General features: G+C 48.3%; 7 protein-coding genes across 7 annotated transcripts; 4 read left to right on the forward strand and 3 right to left on the reverse strand.

Annotated features, from left to right (window-relative positions):
* Positions 1-394: 394 nt before the first annotated feature.
* EV420DRAFT_1266442 (uncharacterized protein) lies at positions 395-2,553 on the forward strand (the record flags this gene model as incomplete). The annotated part of the gene is made up of 7 exons (XM_060467330.1): positions 395-584; positions 635-795; positions 842-1,315; positions 1,367-1,765; positions 1,814-1,904; positions 1,954-2,472; positions 2,525-2,553. 7 exons carry the CDS (start codon positions 395-397, stop codon positions 2,551-2,553), a joined length of 1,863 nt encoding a protein of 620 aa, XP_060333537.1.
* EV420DRAFT_129738 (uncharacterized protein) lies at positions 2,525-4,331 on the reverse strand. Its single transcript, XM_060468351.1, has 7 exons — positions 4,249-4,331; positions 4,008-4,197; positions 3,814-3,958; positions 3,539-3,757; positions 3,221-3,483; positions 3,019-3,168; positions 2,525-2,961 (listed from the first exon to the last, which is right to left on the reverse strand). The coding sequence occupies exons 1-7, from the start codon at positions 4,300-4,302 to the stop codon at positions 2,750-2,752; spliced, it is 1,233 nt and encodes a 410-aa protein (XP_060333538.1). The 5' UTR covers positions 4,303-4,331; the 3' UTR covers positions 2,525-2,749.
* A 65-nt stretch (positions 4,332-4,396) lies between these two features.
* EV420DRAFT_1265959 (dihydrofolate reductase-like domain-containing protein) lies at positions 4,397-5,384 on the forward strand (the record flags this gene model as incomplete). The annotated part of the gene is made up of 5 exons (XM_060467300.1): positions 4,397-4,578; positions 4,632-4,702; positions 4,756-5,010; positions 5,056-5,255; positions 5,307-5,384. The coding sequence occupies 5 exons, from the start codon at positions 4,397-4,399 to the stop codon at positions 5,382-5,384; spliced, it is 786 nt and encodes a 261-aa protein (XP_060333539.1).
* A 6-nt stretch (positions 5,385-5,390) lies between these two features.
* EV420DRAFT_129782 (dynein light intermediate chain-domain-containing protein) lies at positions 5,391-7,473 on the reverse strand. The gene is made up of 6 exons (XM_060468352.1): positions 7,384-7,473; positions 7,133-7,335; positions 6,830-7,075; positions 6,497-6,781; positions 6,080-6,444; positions 5,391-6,030 (listed from the first exon to the last, which is right to left on the reverse strand). Exons 1-6 carry the CDS (start codon positions 7,428-7,430, stop codon positions 5,491-5,493), a joined length of 1,686 nt encoding a protein of 561 aa, XP_060333540.1. The 5' UTR covers positions 7,431-7,473; the 3' UTR covers positions 5,391-5,490.
* Positions 7,474-7,578: 105 nt separating this feature from the next.
* EV420DRAFT_1640104 (TIP41-like family-domain-containing protein) lies at positions 7,579-8,642 on the forward strand (the record flags this gene model as incomplete). Its single annotated transcript, XM_060477055.1, has 4 exons — positions 7,579-7,901; positions 7,958-8,225; positions 8,275-8,442; positions 8,490-8,642. The coding sequence occupies 4 exons, from the start codon at positions 7,579-7,581 to the stop codon at positions 8,640-8,642; spliced, it is 912 nt and encodes a 303-aa protein (XP_060333541.1).
* A 78-nt stretch (positions 8,643-8,720) lies between these two features.
* Positions 8,721-9,850, reverse strand: EV420DRAFT_1266142 (transcription initiation factor TFIID subunit A-domain-containing protein; the record flags this gene model as incomplete). Its single annotated transcript, XM_060467312.1, is given in 5 exon segments — positions 8,721-8,911; positions 8,960-9,074; positions 9,125-9,294; positions 9,353-9,620; positions 9,632-9,850. The coding sequence occupies 5 exon segments, from the start codon at positions 9,848-9,850 to the stop codon at positions 8,721-8,723; spliced, it is 963 nt and encodes a 320-aa protein (XP_060333542.1).
* Positions 9,851-10,975: 1,125 nt separating this feature from the next.
* Positions 10,976-11,537, forward strand: EV420DRAFT_1640106 (putative oxalocrotonate tautomerase; the record flags this gene model as incomplete). The annotated part of the gene is made up of 3 exons (XM_060477056.1): positions 10,976-11,212; positions 11,282-11,356; positions 11,418-11,537. 3 exons carry the CDS (start codon positions 10,976-10,978, stop codon positions 11,535-11,537), a joined length of 432 nt encoding a protein of 143 aa, XP_060333543.1.
* Between the last annotated feature and the right edge of the window lie 1,094 nt (positions 11,538-12,631).

Raw genomic sequence — 12,631 nt, forward strand, 5'->3', positions numbered from 1 at the left:
GGAGATAGTGTAATTGAAGCGGCCCTATCACTCATGTGTCAACAAGTCAAACAATAGCAGGCGTTTGCCGGGGATTTGAAGATTCCTGGGACATCTATTACCGCTTTCTGTGAACATTCAGCCCAAACATCAAGCTGATGATACTCACTAGGTATCCGCCCGAATGCTCAGTCACCACCAAGCCGATAAGGCGGTTCTCCTTGATAAGAATCGTTTCCATATGGCGCATCATGACGGTATTGAGCAAATTCAAAAATGTAATAAAAAATTCGAAGGTGGCGGTCGGCAAGTAGGGATCGGAGTCCCGGGCCGGTCGTAAGGCGGGTAAATTTATACTTGTTGTTCAATGCCCTCAAGTGACAAATTTCAATGACACGCGTAAAGTGCTTGTCCAATGTCCAACGCCACCCCCGGTACAAATGCAATGGCGACAGCGACAAACGGCGTATTTTCGCTTGAAAATATTCTTGGTGCCAACCACGAGTCGTTAGAGCACCCCGGCATCAATGGTTCATCGGCTGCCGGCTGGGATGAAGAGACCCCCGAGAAGCCTCCAGCAGAAGGTTTTTGTATCGAATGCGAAGGTAACAAAGTCCTTTTTGTTGATTCTATTCTAAGCTTAACGGTGGTCTAGACCAGCCGGCACAGGTCCTATGCATAACGTGCACCGACGCATATTGTGAAGTCTGCTTTGCTGCCCAGCATCGAAAGGGAACCCGGAAATCACACATGTTCAAACAACTAGAGGGCCCAGAAAAGAGTAAAGCAGAGCCGACGAGCAATGGGTCGACATCAGTGAGTTACCTTGTGTTCAGACACGTTGCCTATCTCATGTGTGTAGATGGACGTCGATGGGGATGCTGCCGACTCTGATGATGATGACTGGGAACGGGTGACGGCTGGCCCTGCTCCCCTGCTGCTGGATGCTCAACCTGGAGCGGGCGAAAAAAGCGGGGAATGGTTCGTCGAACGTTCAAAGTTCATTCCCCTCCGTCTTAGCCTGGCAGAACGCAAATATCTACGTCTCCTGGAAGCTGCGCTGTCAGTATCAGAGTACACGGACAAGATTGATACCATCAGTTTTGGCCAGTCGAAGTCGAAAAGAATCGTCAACCAGATCCGCGAGTTGTGTGCTATAATGTCCGGACTTCTACTTTCTGCAGACTACAAGCAAGGGCAGGAACTATTCCAGGACCGCGATTTTGAAGCCAATGCTACGTTCTATCAAACCGTTTTCGAACTCGGCCGGAGGCACAAGATCATGAATCCCGATAAGATGCGGACGACCTACGGAAAGCTCATTTATCTCCTTCAGGTTGGATCTATTTGCCACCTGTATTTGATTACAACTCACGTCGAGTTGTAGGATAGTCAGTCTCCAGAGGTCAAGGATATGCTTAGCTTCTCCTGTGTAAAGCCTATCAAGACCGTCTATACAGTGCTAGAGGAGGTCGGCGCCTTAGATCTTTTGCGAGATGACCTCGTCCCAGTGGCGACCAAAGAAATCTACGCTGAAGGTCGGCCACGACGTGACGTCCAAAAAGACATTAAAAGAAAAGAGCGTGCCATCGAAACTCTCGCGTCTCGTTACGTACGAAACGGTCTATCGCAAGAGAACGTACGACAATGTCTGTACAGTATCGGTGACAATCACGCGTTTTTACGCGCTAACCGCGATCCATGCGAACGTATGATTACGTACCTCAAGCAGTACTTTCACCCCACACAAGCGAAGGACAATAAGACCAGTCTGGCTATCCGCTCTGTAAGAAATGCAATGCTTGGCGTGGGTTTCTGCTCAACTTGTTCTTAGGGTCGCGAAGGAGCGAGATTATCGCATGATCATAGTAAGCAGTATGCATATGTACTGCAGAGCCTTACGCTATGGAAGGAAATTCTTCACGGTATGTTCCAAAGATCCCTACCAAACCTAAATCTCACCATGTTCGCTAGACATGTTCCATCTTTGGTCCCTGGCCGAGCAGGATCTGCTCTCGGAGAACATTCCTTACCGTTTACGCGACACTGGCCAAGGACTTAACCGTGTCCAGGCATGTCCAAAAACGTCTCGAATGATGCATAGCATTCTCCACAAGGCCCAGAAAAGCGTCGGTACATGGATAGGTTCCAGTGTGGTCCACATGGGTGATCACAATGTCCCGAACGCTCTCCTCTTCATAGACAAATACACTCAGATCTACCGCATTCTTCTTCCTATTTGTAATACCCTACAACAGATACCCACCATAGAAGCCAAACCCGCCCTCCGCTCATACATCGACGATGAGTTTGGGTCGACAGACAACCTCATCCTTGAGATATTAGGAGACTTTTTCCGGCACGGTTTTGATGGATCCGGGGCCGATAATTTCTTTGATGCCGGAAGTTGTATAGATGGGAGATTGACGAGCGCGTGGAATTGGTGCTCGACTCTGGAAAAGAAAAGATATTTCCCGGTATTTTTGCTTTCCGGTATGTTCATGCATTGCTTTGAAATGATTCTGATGCTAATGATATGCTTCAGGATTCATCGGGTTTGACGGTGAATGGTAACATTGTCAACGGCTCACTGTATAATTTGAACGCACTGTCTTTCGTTGTGTTTCGCGTCGGTCCCGGCCAACCATTAGACATACATACATCCATCACTACATATCACCTTAGATACATCTAAAATGGTAAATACTCTCCCACTAGGGAATTGGATTTATGTAACATCTGGGGTGCACAAGCTGAATTGTCATTCCGACTAGGCAGATGTGGGTATGCCGTGTACTCCATTTTGTCTCCTAGCACTAGCAACGACTTCCAAAACGCCAGCAAGACCGGCTTTCCAAGCTAACATCCTCTTTTCCAGAACTTCCCACTGCTCTCGTTCAAATGTCCGTGCTGTTGACCGCATGATATGCAAAGATTGAGTCGTTTGCGACAGCTTTCCCGAGAGTAAGCCTGCACGAATGACTGAAACATGTCTTTAGACGGACAACAGTGGATATGGAAGTAAATGAGAGATCGTACCATCGATAACCCATTTTTCCACTTCAGATACATCGACCTGCAGCGTTTCCGCTATTTTAGAGTAAGGAACATTCTGTCCCACCTTTTGGAACCCTAACGATGCAAGGGTGAGGAGTCGGATTTTGCGCTCCAGTTGCGTAACTTCAAGGTCTACATGCCAACCGTCAGAAAATAGTTCGGAGAATGATATTACTGCATTCACCAAACTTCTCGAGCACGCCGGGATGAGTTTGTTGCCATGTCTTGAACTCGGATAGACCGCCGCTGAGGAAGACTTGGAGAAGAGAGAAAAGATCGTGACCTTTGGCTGCCACGACTGCATCCAGCTTGAATAACGGGTCAAAGTCAAATGTAAATGGAAGGCGCAGCGCGGTGGCAATGACGTCGAGAGCTGCAGCCTTTGCAACATCTGAGGTGGCGGGAAGCGAGCGGACGTATGACAACGAATATTCATACGATGTTGTGCTATAGCAACGTAAGACGGAAGGTTATTCGGCAGAGGAAATGATACGTGACTCACGGTTGACCCGATTTTGCGTAGGCATCTACAATACTTTTCAAGAAGGTGCTTTTCTCCTCAGGTGATATGTCCCATTCGCTGAGCCATTTTTCTACTTCTGCTCTTGAGAGTTGCAAGACCTCGACGCCGTCGGTTGACAGAGCGGTGTCCAGTAAGGAATTATAGACGAGATACCGTAATGGCGACGTCCTCAGGAGAGTGTTGAATAAATTAGACAATCTAATAAAATGTAGTTTAGTTTGATTCTTTGTGTACAAAAGAAGAAACAGTCCCACATCCGGTATTTGATGGCAGTTTGTTGGGCTGGTGCTGAGGTCACGGTTCCAAGCAATTGTATAACGTATTCTCTCGTCATGGGTGACTCGTACGAGTAGAGCGAAAAGATATGTGAAAAAAGGAGATTGAAAAATCCCTCGATCTCTGTAAAACAGAATGAACATCGGAAGAAAAGCTAAAGAGCAACACGTACCTTTATCCGATCCGTCTCCAAGCCCTTTCACCTCAGCCATCACCATCGCAAAAATGTTTTGGCGTCTTTCCAAGTCTTCTGCTAGAGGTTTCTGCGCATTTTCCGTTTTGAAAGCATCTTGGAAAGGGCGAAGGAGAACAGGGCGCTCTTCTTCTTGATTTCGGACTATGTAGAACACTAATTCCTGAATCTAGAGCAAAGTTTCAACTAAAATAGACCCTTATTAGAATCTAGGACATACCTGTTCTTCGAATGTCCCCTCTGCGAAGACCGAGATTGAATCTGTTACCGCCATCGACGTCCGAGCGAGAAATTTGGCCGAGGCTCTTGCAAAACAAAAGCAAATGACTTGATCAAATTGGCGGCACTACGGGCCGGGCGCTTTTGATATGGATCCAGAACCACCACAGTATCTAACATCGATTCTGAACCGTTCAATACCACACACACCTGGGGAAAAGCGTCCCAAGGTAACTCTCACATTCGCACAGTCCCTAGATGCGAAAATATCGGGACAGAATGGTGCACAGCTTATCCTGAGTGGAAAGGAGAGCATGATCATGACGCATTGGTCTGGTCCATTTTCTCGCGAACAAGGGCCGCTTTTTGATTTTCAATGGATAGGATGAGAACGATGCATGATGCTATCCTGGTGGGAATAGGGACGGCTGTTAACGATAACCCGCAGCTGAATGGTACGCGCCCGAGGCTCCGAATAGTGCATTCAGATGGAAAAGACGAATCACAGCCCGCCATCTTCCACCTAGAAGTCCATCCTTTGGTCAGGAGTATTCGTATAATCTCCCCCGTCCGATAATTCTAGACTCTCAGCTTCGCCTGCCAACGACGTGCAAGCTTTTGGTCAATTATAAAAGTGGAAATGGTAGGCGGCCTTGGGTGCTATGCGCGCACGAGCCACAGGTCAGCGACGACGTTTGGAAAACGCGCCTTGAGGCCTTACAAGCTGCGGGAGCACGCGTTATACCTGTTCAAGCTACAGGAGGTTGAGTAGTACTACCCTAGGCTATCATTTCAGATCTGACACCAGGCCTTCAAGGATTGCTATCCGTTCCGTCCCTTTTACAAACACTTCATGAACTTGGTGTCCAGTCACTTATGGTGGAAGGAGGCGCTCGAGTTATTGGATCTTTCCTTGCCGAACGGGACTCAGTCGATACAGTAATAATAACAATCGCTGCAAAGTTTGTCGGTAGCCAGGGGGTAGGTTATGGTGTCGATATCGGTCAGGTATATTTTCTCTTTAAAAAGGTGGCGCTTGGCTGACTCTTCTTGTGTCAGGCATCTCAATATGAACATCTTGAAAGTCAAGCTGTTGGACGCGACACCGTCATTGCACTGAGTGCCAAAAGTACTTAGCCAATGTAAGGCTGGCGGTCCTCGGGGGATCATAGTCAAATGTATATTGCTCAAAATTAACGGGCATCCACGTGTAATAATAGAAAGACAGCAAAAGGCAAACACATCATGAATTTGCCTCATCTTGGCCGCCCGAGGCCGTCGAAGAAGTTCCGTTAGCTACTGGGCGAGGTGCAGAAGCAGCAGGACTGGGACGATCCCTGTTGCTGAGCAAACTTTGGAAAAAGTTCTGAAGCACTTCATGCTGCGTCTGTCCACCAGTCGCAGAAGGACTCGGAGAAGTCCCGAGCGACGGCGACGATGGTTGTCTTGGTGACGTCTGTGTTCCCAACGTTGTAGGTCTCCCCGTGGCTGTCCGTCCAGCAAGTCTCCTCGCGGCAGCAGCGTCCGTGACACTCGAACTTGATGGACCACTGCCGCTGTTGTTACCCATCTCCATTTCAGACAACGCCCGAACAACGTTTGGAAGGTTGAAGCTGCTGCTTCCCAATGGACCGACGATACCTGCAGTCGCCCCTTCCAGTTCTGCAGGATTGCGGAAAGCGCCTCGAGGATCTCGGTCTGCCTTTTTGAGGTTTTCCTCGTAGTTTTTTGAAAGGAAGGTTTGTTCGGGAACAGGGCTGTTGAAAGGCGGTAGCGGCGGAGGCTTTGCAGCTGTTAGTGCCGGCAATTCAAAGAAAGATAACGAAACCTACCTTTGTGCCCTGGTCGGGGACTAAAGCCTGGAACATCTTCTTAGCCCCCATCTCGTCAGTTGCTGGATCTTGTCCAGCTTCCAAGTCCCTTTCCCATGCCTCGCCCCACGTCCGAGGTTCGAACGGCCGCACGACTTCTATTTTTCCCCAGCTATCCCATCCCGCCGGGATGACGAGATGGTCTCGATCTAAAGGATTTGGCTTGTGCTTGAAGGGAAACGGGTTCCTGACGGTAGCAGAAGACTCTCCTCCAGCAGCCATAGCGGGTGAAGGAGCGGGTGGCGCGAAGAGTAAATGTAGCGCGTAATGCCGCAATACCTGTAATGTGGCAGGTAGAGGCGTAGTGTAGAATAATGCAGCCCCATCTGCAAATATACACTCAGCGAATGCTACCGCAAAACACCGAAACAAGCTTACATTTCAGACATATCGTCCGCAGAACTTGCATAATTCCGTCGGTTCTCTCCTCCCATTCTCCGCCTGTACCTTTTACCATGCCCCCCATGCCCGAAGCTCCGGCTACAAGATCATGTCCTTCATCGATGAGATCAGCTTTGGTGCATGTAACAATGATGGGAATGCCAGCTGTATTGTGAGTGAATGTCCCGGAGCCAAGTGGCAATAGAGTGCTTGAAGTTAATGTTGACGTCGCAGGTATTGGGTCACTGGACGGCTCCGTATAATGTTGTAGATGTGATTGTACTGTAGAAGTGTAAACAGAAGATAGCGGGCTTGTAGGTCAACACTTACACCGTTCGCGACCTTCTTCTCTTGCCATCTGCGCCTCGCGAGAGCTATCGCTATTGATCCAGTCGTCGATCCACTTGAACCAAATTTCTAGCTCCTCTACAAAGGTCCAAGGACGCGTCCAGTCGAGCACAATCATGACAAGGGTATGTGGTAGACATGTCCGCGGTGGTAGAAAATGAGGAAGGAGAGCGGTATAGGAGGGATTGGACGACGGTACAGTGTATACTGACAGTCTAGCAAGGGTATCTTGACAGCATCGATGAACATATGACAGTAGCAGAATGAAAGGTTAAAGCGACAAACCTTCATCCGCATCATCTCTTACATCCGCAAAATCATATCCCAGTGCAAAATCAACCTTGCGGTCCTCCTTGTCATCGATATCCAGTGGTTTCTGCAGCAGCGCAGAAGCAAGCGTGGATTTCCCTGCTGATGGTTGGCCCAACAACAAGATTTGTTTGGAATTTATTGAACGCGACGACGAGACAGAATCAAGAATGGACGACCTGCACGCCGTCAGAACGTTGTCAACGGTAACTGTAGACTTTCTTCACCATAAGTCTTGAGGAGGAGCCTCTGGCGATGTGGGCCGTGAATCCATTGGGAGTAAGAAAGCAAGTTATATGCAGCACGTTGCCCGTACGATTCTATTCCTGTATTCAAATTCCGACCACTGCTCGCTGTTCGCAACGACGTCGACCTCATCCTCACTATCGTCGCCCACGGGGCCCAATCATCTTGACGCAATCATGTCTGCTGCAGTCTCAGTGCCAGAACACAAACTCTTCGAATCGCCCAATTCACGGTCTATTCACGTCAACAACTGGGTCATCACCGCGTCCACGAACCCGATATCCAACGCCTTTGAATGCGACACCATCCAGGGATCTCTGGGTATCCCTCTACCTGAAATGACCTTTGGGAACAATATCCTAACACTTGAACACCGTCCTTCTGGGTGGAAATATTCATTTACTGCCGCGGACGCTTTGAGATTGGTGAAAAAGGGTGAGCTTGAGGATGGCGATGGCGGCGTCAAGGTCAACTACGCCGATGCTTGGCTGAAAAGTCGGTGCGTCCTCCTCTTACCTAGTATCCAGCGTAGTCTTGACCTCAGTCAACGTCTAGAACCGACCCATCATCGAATCTCACGATGCCGAAGACCGTTGCGACCAAGCCTTACGACTGGACATATACTACAATATACACAGGGCATGCAGAATCCGAGGAATCCGGTACTCTACCTTCGTGGACTCCATCAGACGAAACTGACCCAGCATATAACATACCCATCGCTGAGCTAACTCGACCCGACCCGATCTTATTCTACGCTGAGATACCTTTGTTCGAGGACGAGCTGCACGACAATGGGTCGTCAGCACTTCTTGTGAGAATAGTAAGCCTACTTTTTTCATTAGCCGTGTAGGAACTCACGCGTCATTTAGCGTGTCATGCCGACGTGTATCTTTATTCTGTGTCGATTCACCCTTCGAGTCGACAACGTACTCTTTCGTACGTCGGACACAAGAATTTACCATTCATTCTCATCGGAACCTCCCATGATAATTAGAGAGACGAGTGGCTGGGAGGCACCCTACGATGTGATCAAAGAGGTCGATTACTCCCTTTATATCGTTTCCGTTTCTGATATCTGCTATAGCGTCTTCCCAAGCGAGATGATATGACGCCCCTCACAGACCCGAACTTCATCTCCAAGGCTCTAGCAGACACGCGTCGCATGTCACAGACCGTGGGTGCTAAGACTGGGTGGCGGGGCATTGGGACGAAACTCGAACATGCAATTTTGGTGTAACAGTATAATATTACATGGAATGTATGTGTACAGCTATGAAAACCAGTCCAAAAGCGCTACTAACTCCTTCGCAAGCGCTTACATCAACTTTGCCTCTCTCTTGGCTTGCTGGACTTGATTGAGGCGTTGACTCCGCAACGTCATATGGGTTCCTTGTGCTGTCTTTTTGGCCTGGGGAGCAGGAGCAACGGGAGCAACTGATGACTGTGACAAAGATATGCGTGTTTCATCAGAAGCAAATCCGGGGATTCGAATATTGTGGTTTCGTTCTAAAGAAACATTAACTGGAATTGTAGTGTAGACAAGAGGGAACTCACCTAAATGTAACTGTAAATCGCGAACTTCTAGCGTATCTCCGCCTCTATGCTTCGCTAGTCGGCATGAAAAATTTGTTACCGAGTCTATAAACTCGTCTGCTATCGATAGAAGCAGCTGAAACAAATTATTGGCGTGGAAAAACTCGGGAGTAAAAGTGCACCAACATCTTCTACGTCTGGCTCTATCTTTACGTTCGGATCCACACTTGCTACTAGGTCTTGTATTGTTCGTCGCATACTCTGATCTCCAGGGGTGTTTTTCCGCCGCGATCGATTGTCATCCAAAGACAGCATTGTCGAATCATCAGCTGGACGGGCAATCTGAGCGGGGGTACCTGACCGAGGCAACACATGAGCCCTACAGATCTAGCAATAAAGTGAACACCAGCGTACCAGACATGCGTCCACTGGGAATACCACCCGTTAGTGTCGGTCGCGTTTGTGTCCATTGTACAGCTCCCGGATTCGTTATATGATTGAGGTTTGAGCTTATAGGATACGCGGTCTCTGAAGGAGTGTTTGCAAGGTTAGGAACTGAGTCTGTCGCCCCTTTGAATGCCGGATGACTAGACTGTGCAGCAGACGACGTAGACGCCGTGGGTGTCCCCGTCGAAGTTGGTACAGTAGGATTGTTCTTGTGTTGATCGGCATATCGTTTCAACTAACCGACACAGAATCTGTTATTCCAACGAAAAAAAGACCAGCATTGCACGAAAAACGCGCCTGGAGGATTTGTTGTTGGCTGAGCTTCCCTTGCTGAACCAGTGTTGTCATATTGCTGATGAGGAGCTGAGCAACATTTTGCTCAGAGACCTCCTGTCCTGTTTGCGCCTTCAACAGAGAGTTGAGGACATCAATTACTGTGGGATTCTTCTGGTTTCCGTTGTCCATGGCGATTTTGGATAAGGGCGTTGAATGAAGAAGCCCCGAGGCAAACTGAGGCAGGCCAATAGCCTTGGGTGCAAGCATAGACAAATATTGCCCCTTTTCGCGGCGCACACTCAATTCAAGTTCACAAGATATTATTTCTGAAATCAATAGGTATGCGAGCTGGGAAATTGATACAACAGTAATTATTGGACTTACCAAAGTTTCCCACCAATTAGTAGATGTCAATAGAGTTCACTCCAAATTAAGTCGGTCTTCTAGGCTTCATCTCCGGGCGACCAAGTTCATCCACTTTCATGAAACCCGCGAGGCTCAACGCTACCCTGAACGTCAGAGTTATCATGCATATGAAGGGGCACGCTGATGTCAAATGGTCGAACTGCAGCCATGAATCTTGTGGGAATCTGTCAGTGACCGGCACTGACCGCGGAGTCATATCATATAATGGTAGTATAATGTTCCTTACAAGGTTATAGCCCTGTATATATCTTTCCAGGCCGCGTCCATCGAGTTCTTCCTACTTGTCGGAACCGATCCCGGTTTATGCGGGTTTCCCAAAAGAGAAATTTTGAATGTTATCATAACTGGATACGGGTATTCGAGCGGTGTTTCCAAGTTCTGACTCATAACGCGTGCACCATTGAGTAACTGGGCGGTAGGCAACTATCATTCGATATCATGCGCCCAAAGAAACTCACCGCAACGATGCACGGCCCTCGGAACTTGCTGAACTACTTGCGGAAATTAGCAGCTTCTAGGCTGAAAAAGTTCAAAACGCGCCTGTGAACCAGAGTCTCGCCAAATACCCCTTAGGGTAGAAACCAAGGCCACGATCTTTGATCATCCACTAATGATTCACATCAAGAGCTGGACGATAAATGTGCCTCGGGCTTCCCATCACCGACCATACCAAAATGTGAAAGCATCGCGGCTGGAGCTTATTGGGCCATCTACATTTCGAAGCGGACTTCAAAAAAGTCGTTAGTGACCCGAATGCTCAGTTGAATCCGATCTCAGATATGCGATACACCTTGGGAGACCCGAAGGGCTGCAATTGACCATCCAAGTACAAAAGGACTCCCACGAAATGAGCGTACAAGAATCGCAGCGTCCGTTTCTATCATACCCATGCCTTTCCATCGTTTCTATGTTCCCCAAGGGCTCTACTCTCCCTGCGACAAACGGTCTATCGCGGAAGCTGTGACCGAAGTATATGCCAAAGCTGGTCTTCCACGCTTCTACGTTGTAGTCAACTTCATCGAAGTTTCAGAGGAGAACTTCTATGTCAGCGGGAAGTCTACCACCGACTTTGTGAGGATATCCATCCATCACATTGCCCGCCATCTTCCATCGCAAGTCGTTTTTGTACAATGCGAGAAGGATCAATACTGACGGAGACCCTACAGACGCGAACGCAAAAGAGACTTCATGCAGCGATACGAGAAAGCCATCGAGCCATTTACGAAAGGGCGAGGGATCAGATGGGAAATACAGATCGCAGAAATGGACGTGAGTTGCCGAGAACGTGTATTACTCCACTTTCTCAGACTCATCTCGACGCGTTTTCCAGAGGGATCTATGGAACGAGAATGGCATGAACCCTCCACTTGGCGGTTCAGACGGAGAGCTACTTTGGCGGAAGCTAGATAGAGCTATCCCATATACTGCTGAGCACTTGGAGTTGAGATAGAAGTATTGTTATTCTTGGAGGGGATGTAATTTGGCCAGAGGAAGAATTCAAGTTTTAGTACCGGGAGAAATTTGCTTCAATGAATCTTAATATCTGCCGGAATTAGAAGAAAGCGAGAGTTTATGTGCGTGAGTAGTCATCAACGGACGCAATAGCAGCGAAATGAAAGAAAGGAAAAATTGGTCGGTAATACATCGTCCGAGGGAAAGCCAAAGCGCAGGCACCGTGTGGAACAGAGCGCGAAAGGCGGTGGGTTATATCTAAAAGGGGACTGTTTGTCAACACTAACGGGAGCAAACTTAATTAGCACCGACTCTTTCACGGCCTCGGGCCGTTCACGTGGATTTAAGTGGTTCCAAGGGGTGACATAGCATGCAGCAACCAGTACTACTGATGATTGCCCGACGGGAATAACGTCAATCAAGAAAATCGCGAAATCACGTTCCTTCCGAAGTTCTCAAGTTCTTATCCTAGCCCCCCAAAATTCATTTTGGCAATGCACTGGAGGCGACAGGCCAATCATGGCTTTTTATTATGCACAGATCGTGCACCGGTGCACGCTTTCGAGGCTCGAAGTGGATCAGAATAGAGTATAGCGTTTGTATGACCTGACCTCCCCACCCTGTCAGAGGTTTGTTAGTTTCAAGAGAAATATATGTAATGACAATTTACGCCGTGTAGAGTGACCGTTAACGTAGCCCACGTGGAGAAAATTTCCCATGACAGCCAAGATGAAGAATTCCAAGGTATCAAGATGGCCAGGTGCAATAAATCGACAAGATGCCAAAGATATCGGCTCGCGTGCAAGGCAACCTGGGAGTTCCGACTCTCTCGTATCAATTCATAGAGATTGCGTTTCCAAGTATTTTATCGACTAAAATTGTCGGCGGGAATAAGTAATGATGATCCAGATAGACAAAGATCTCTTGTCCCGGGCTGAACATTGTGGATTGGTTGTCTTGGCCCGATGGAGGGGCCTGAGGAAAATTTGGGCATGGCAGGTCCCTACTGTCTTGAAGAGGCTGCCCCAATCTTGATTACATGAGAAGCAGCTTCGGGTGTTTTGGCAAAAACACAGTGCGTCGGCCTCGGTC

The sequence above is a fragment of the Desarmillaria tabescens genome (genome assembly GCF_030435595.1).
Source record: "Desarmillaria tabescens strain CCBAS 213 chromosome Unknown EV420scaffold_10, whole genome shotgun sequence".
Lineage (NCBI taxonomy): Eukaryota > Fungi > Basidiomycota > Agaricomycetes > Agaricales > Physalacriaceae > Desarmillaria > Desarmillaria tabescens.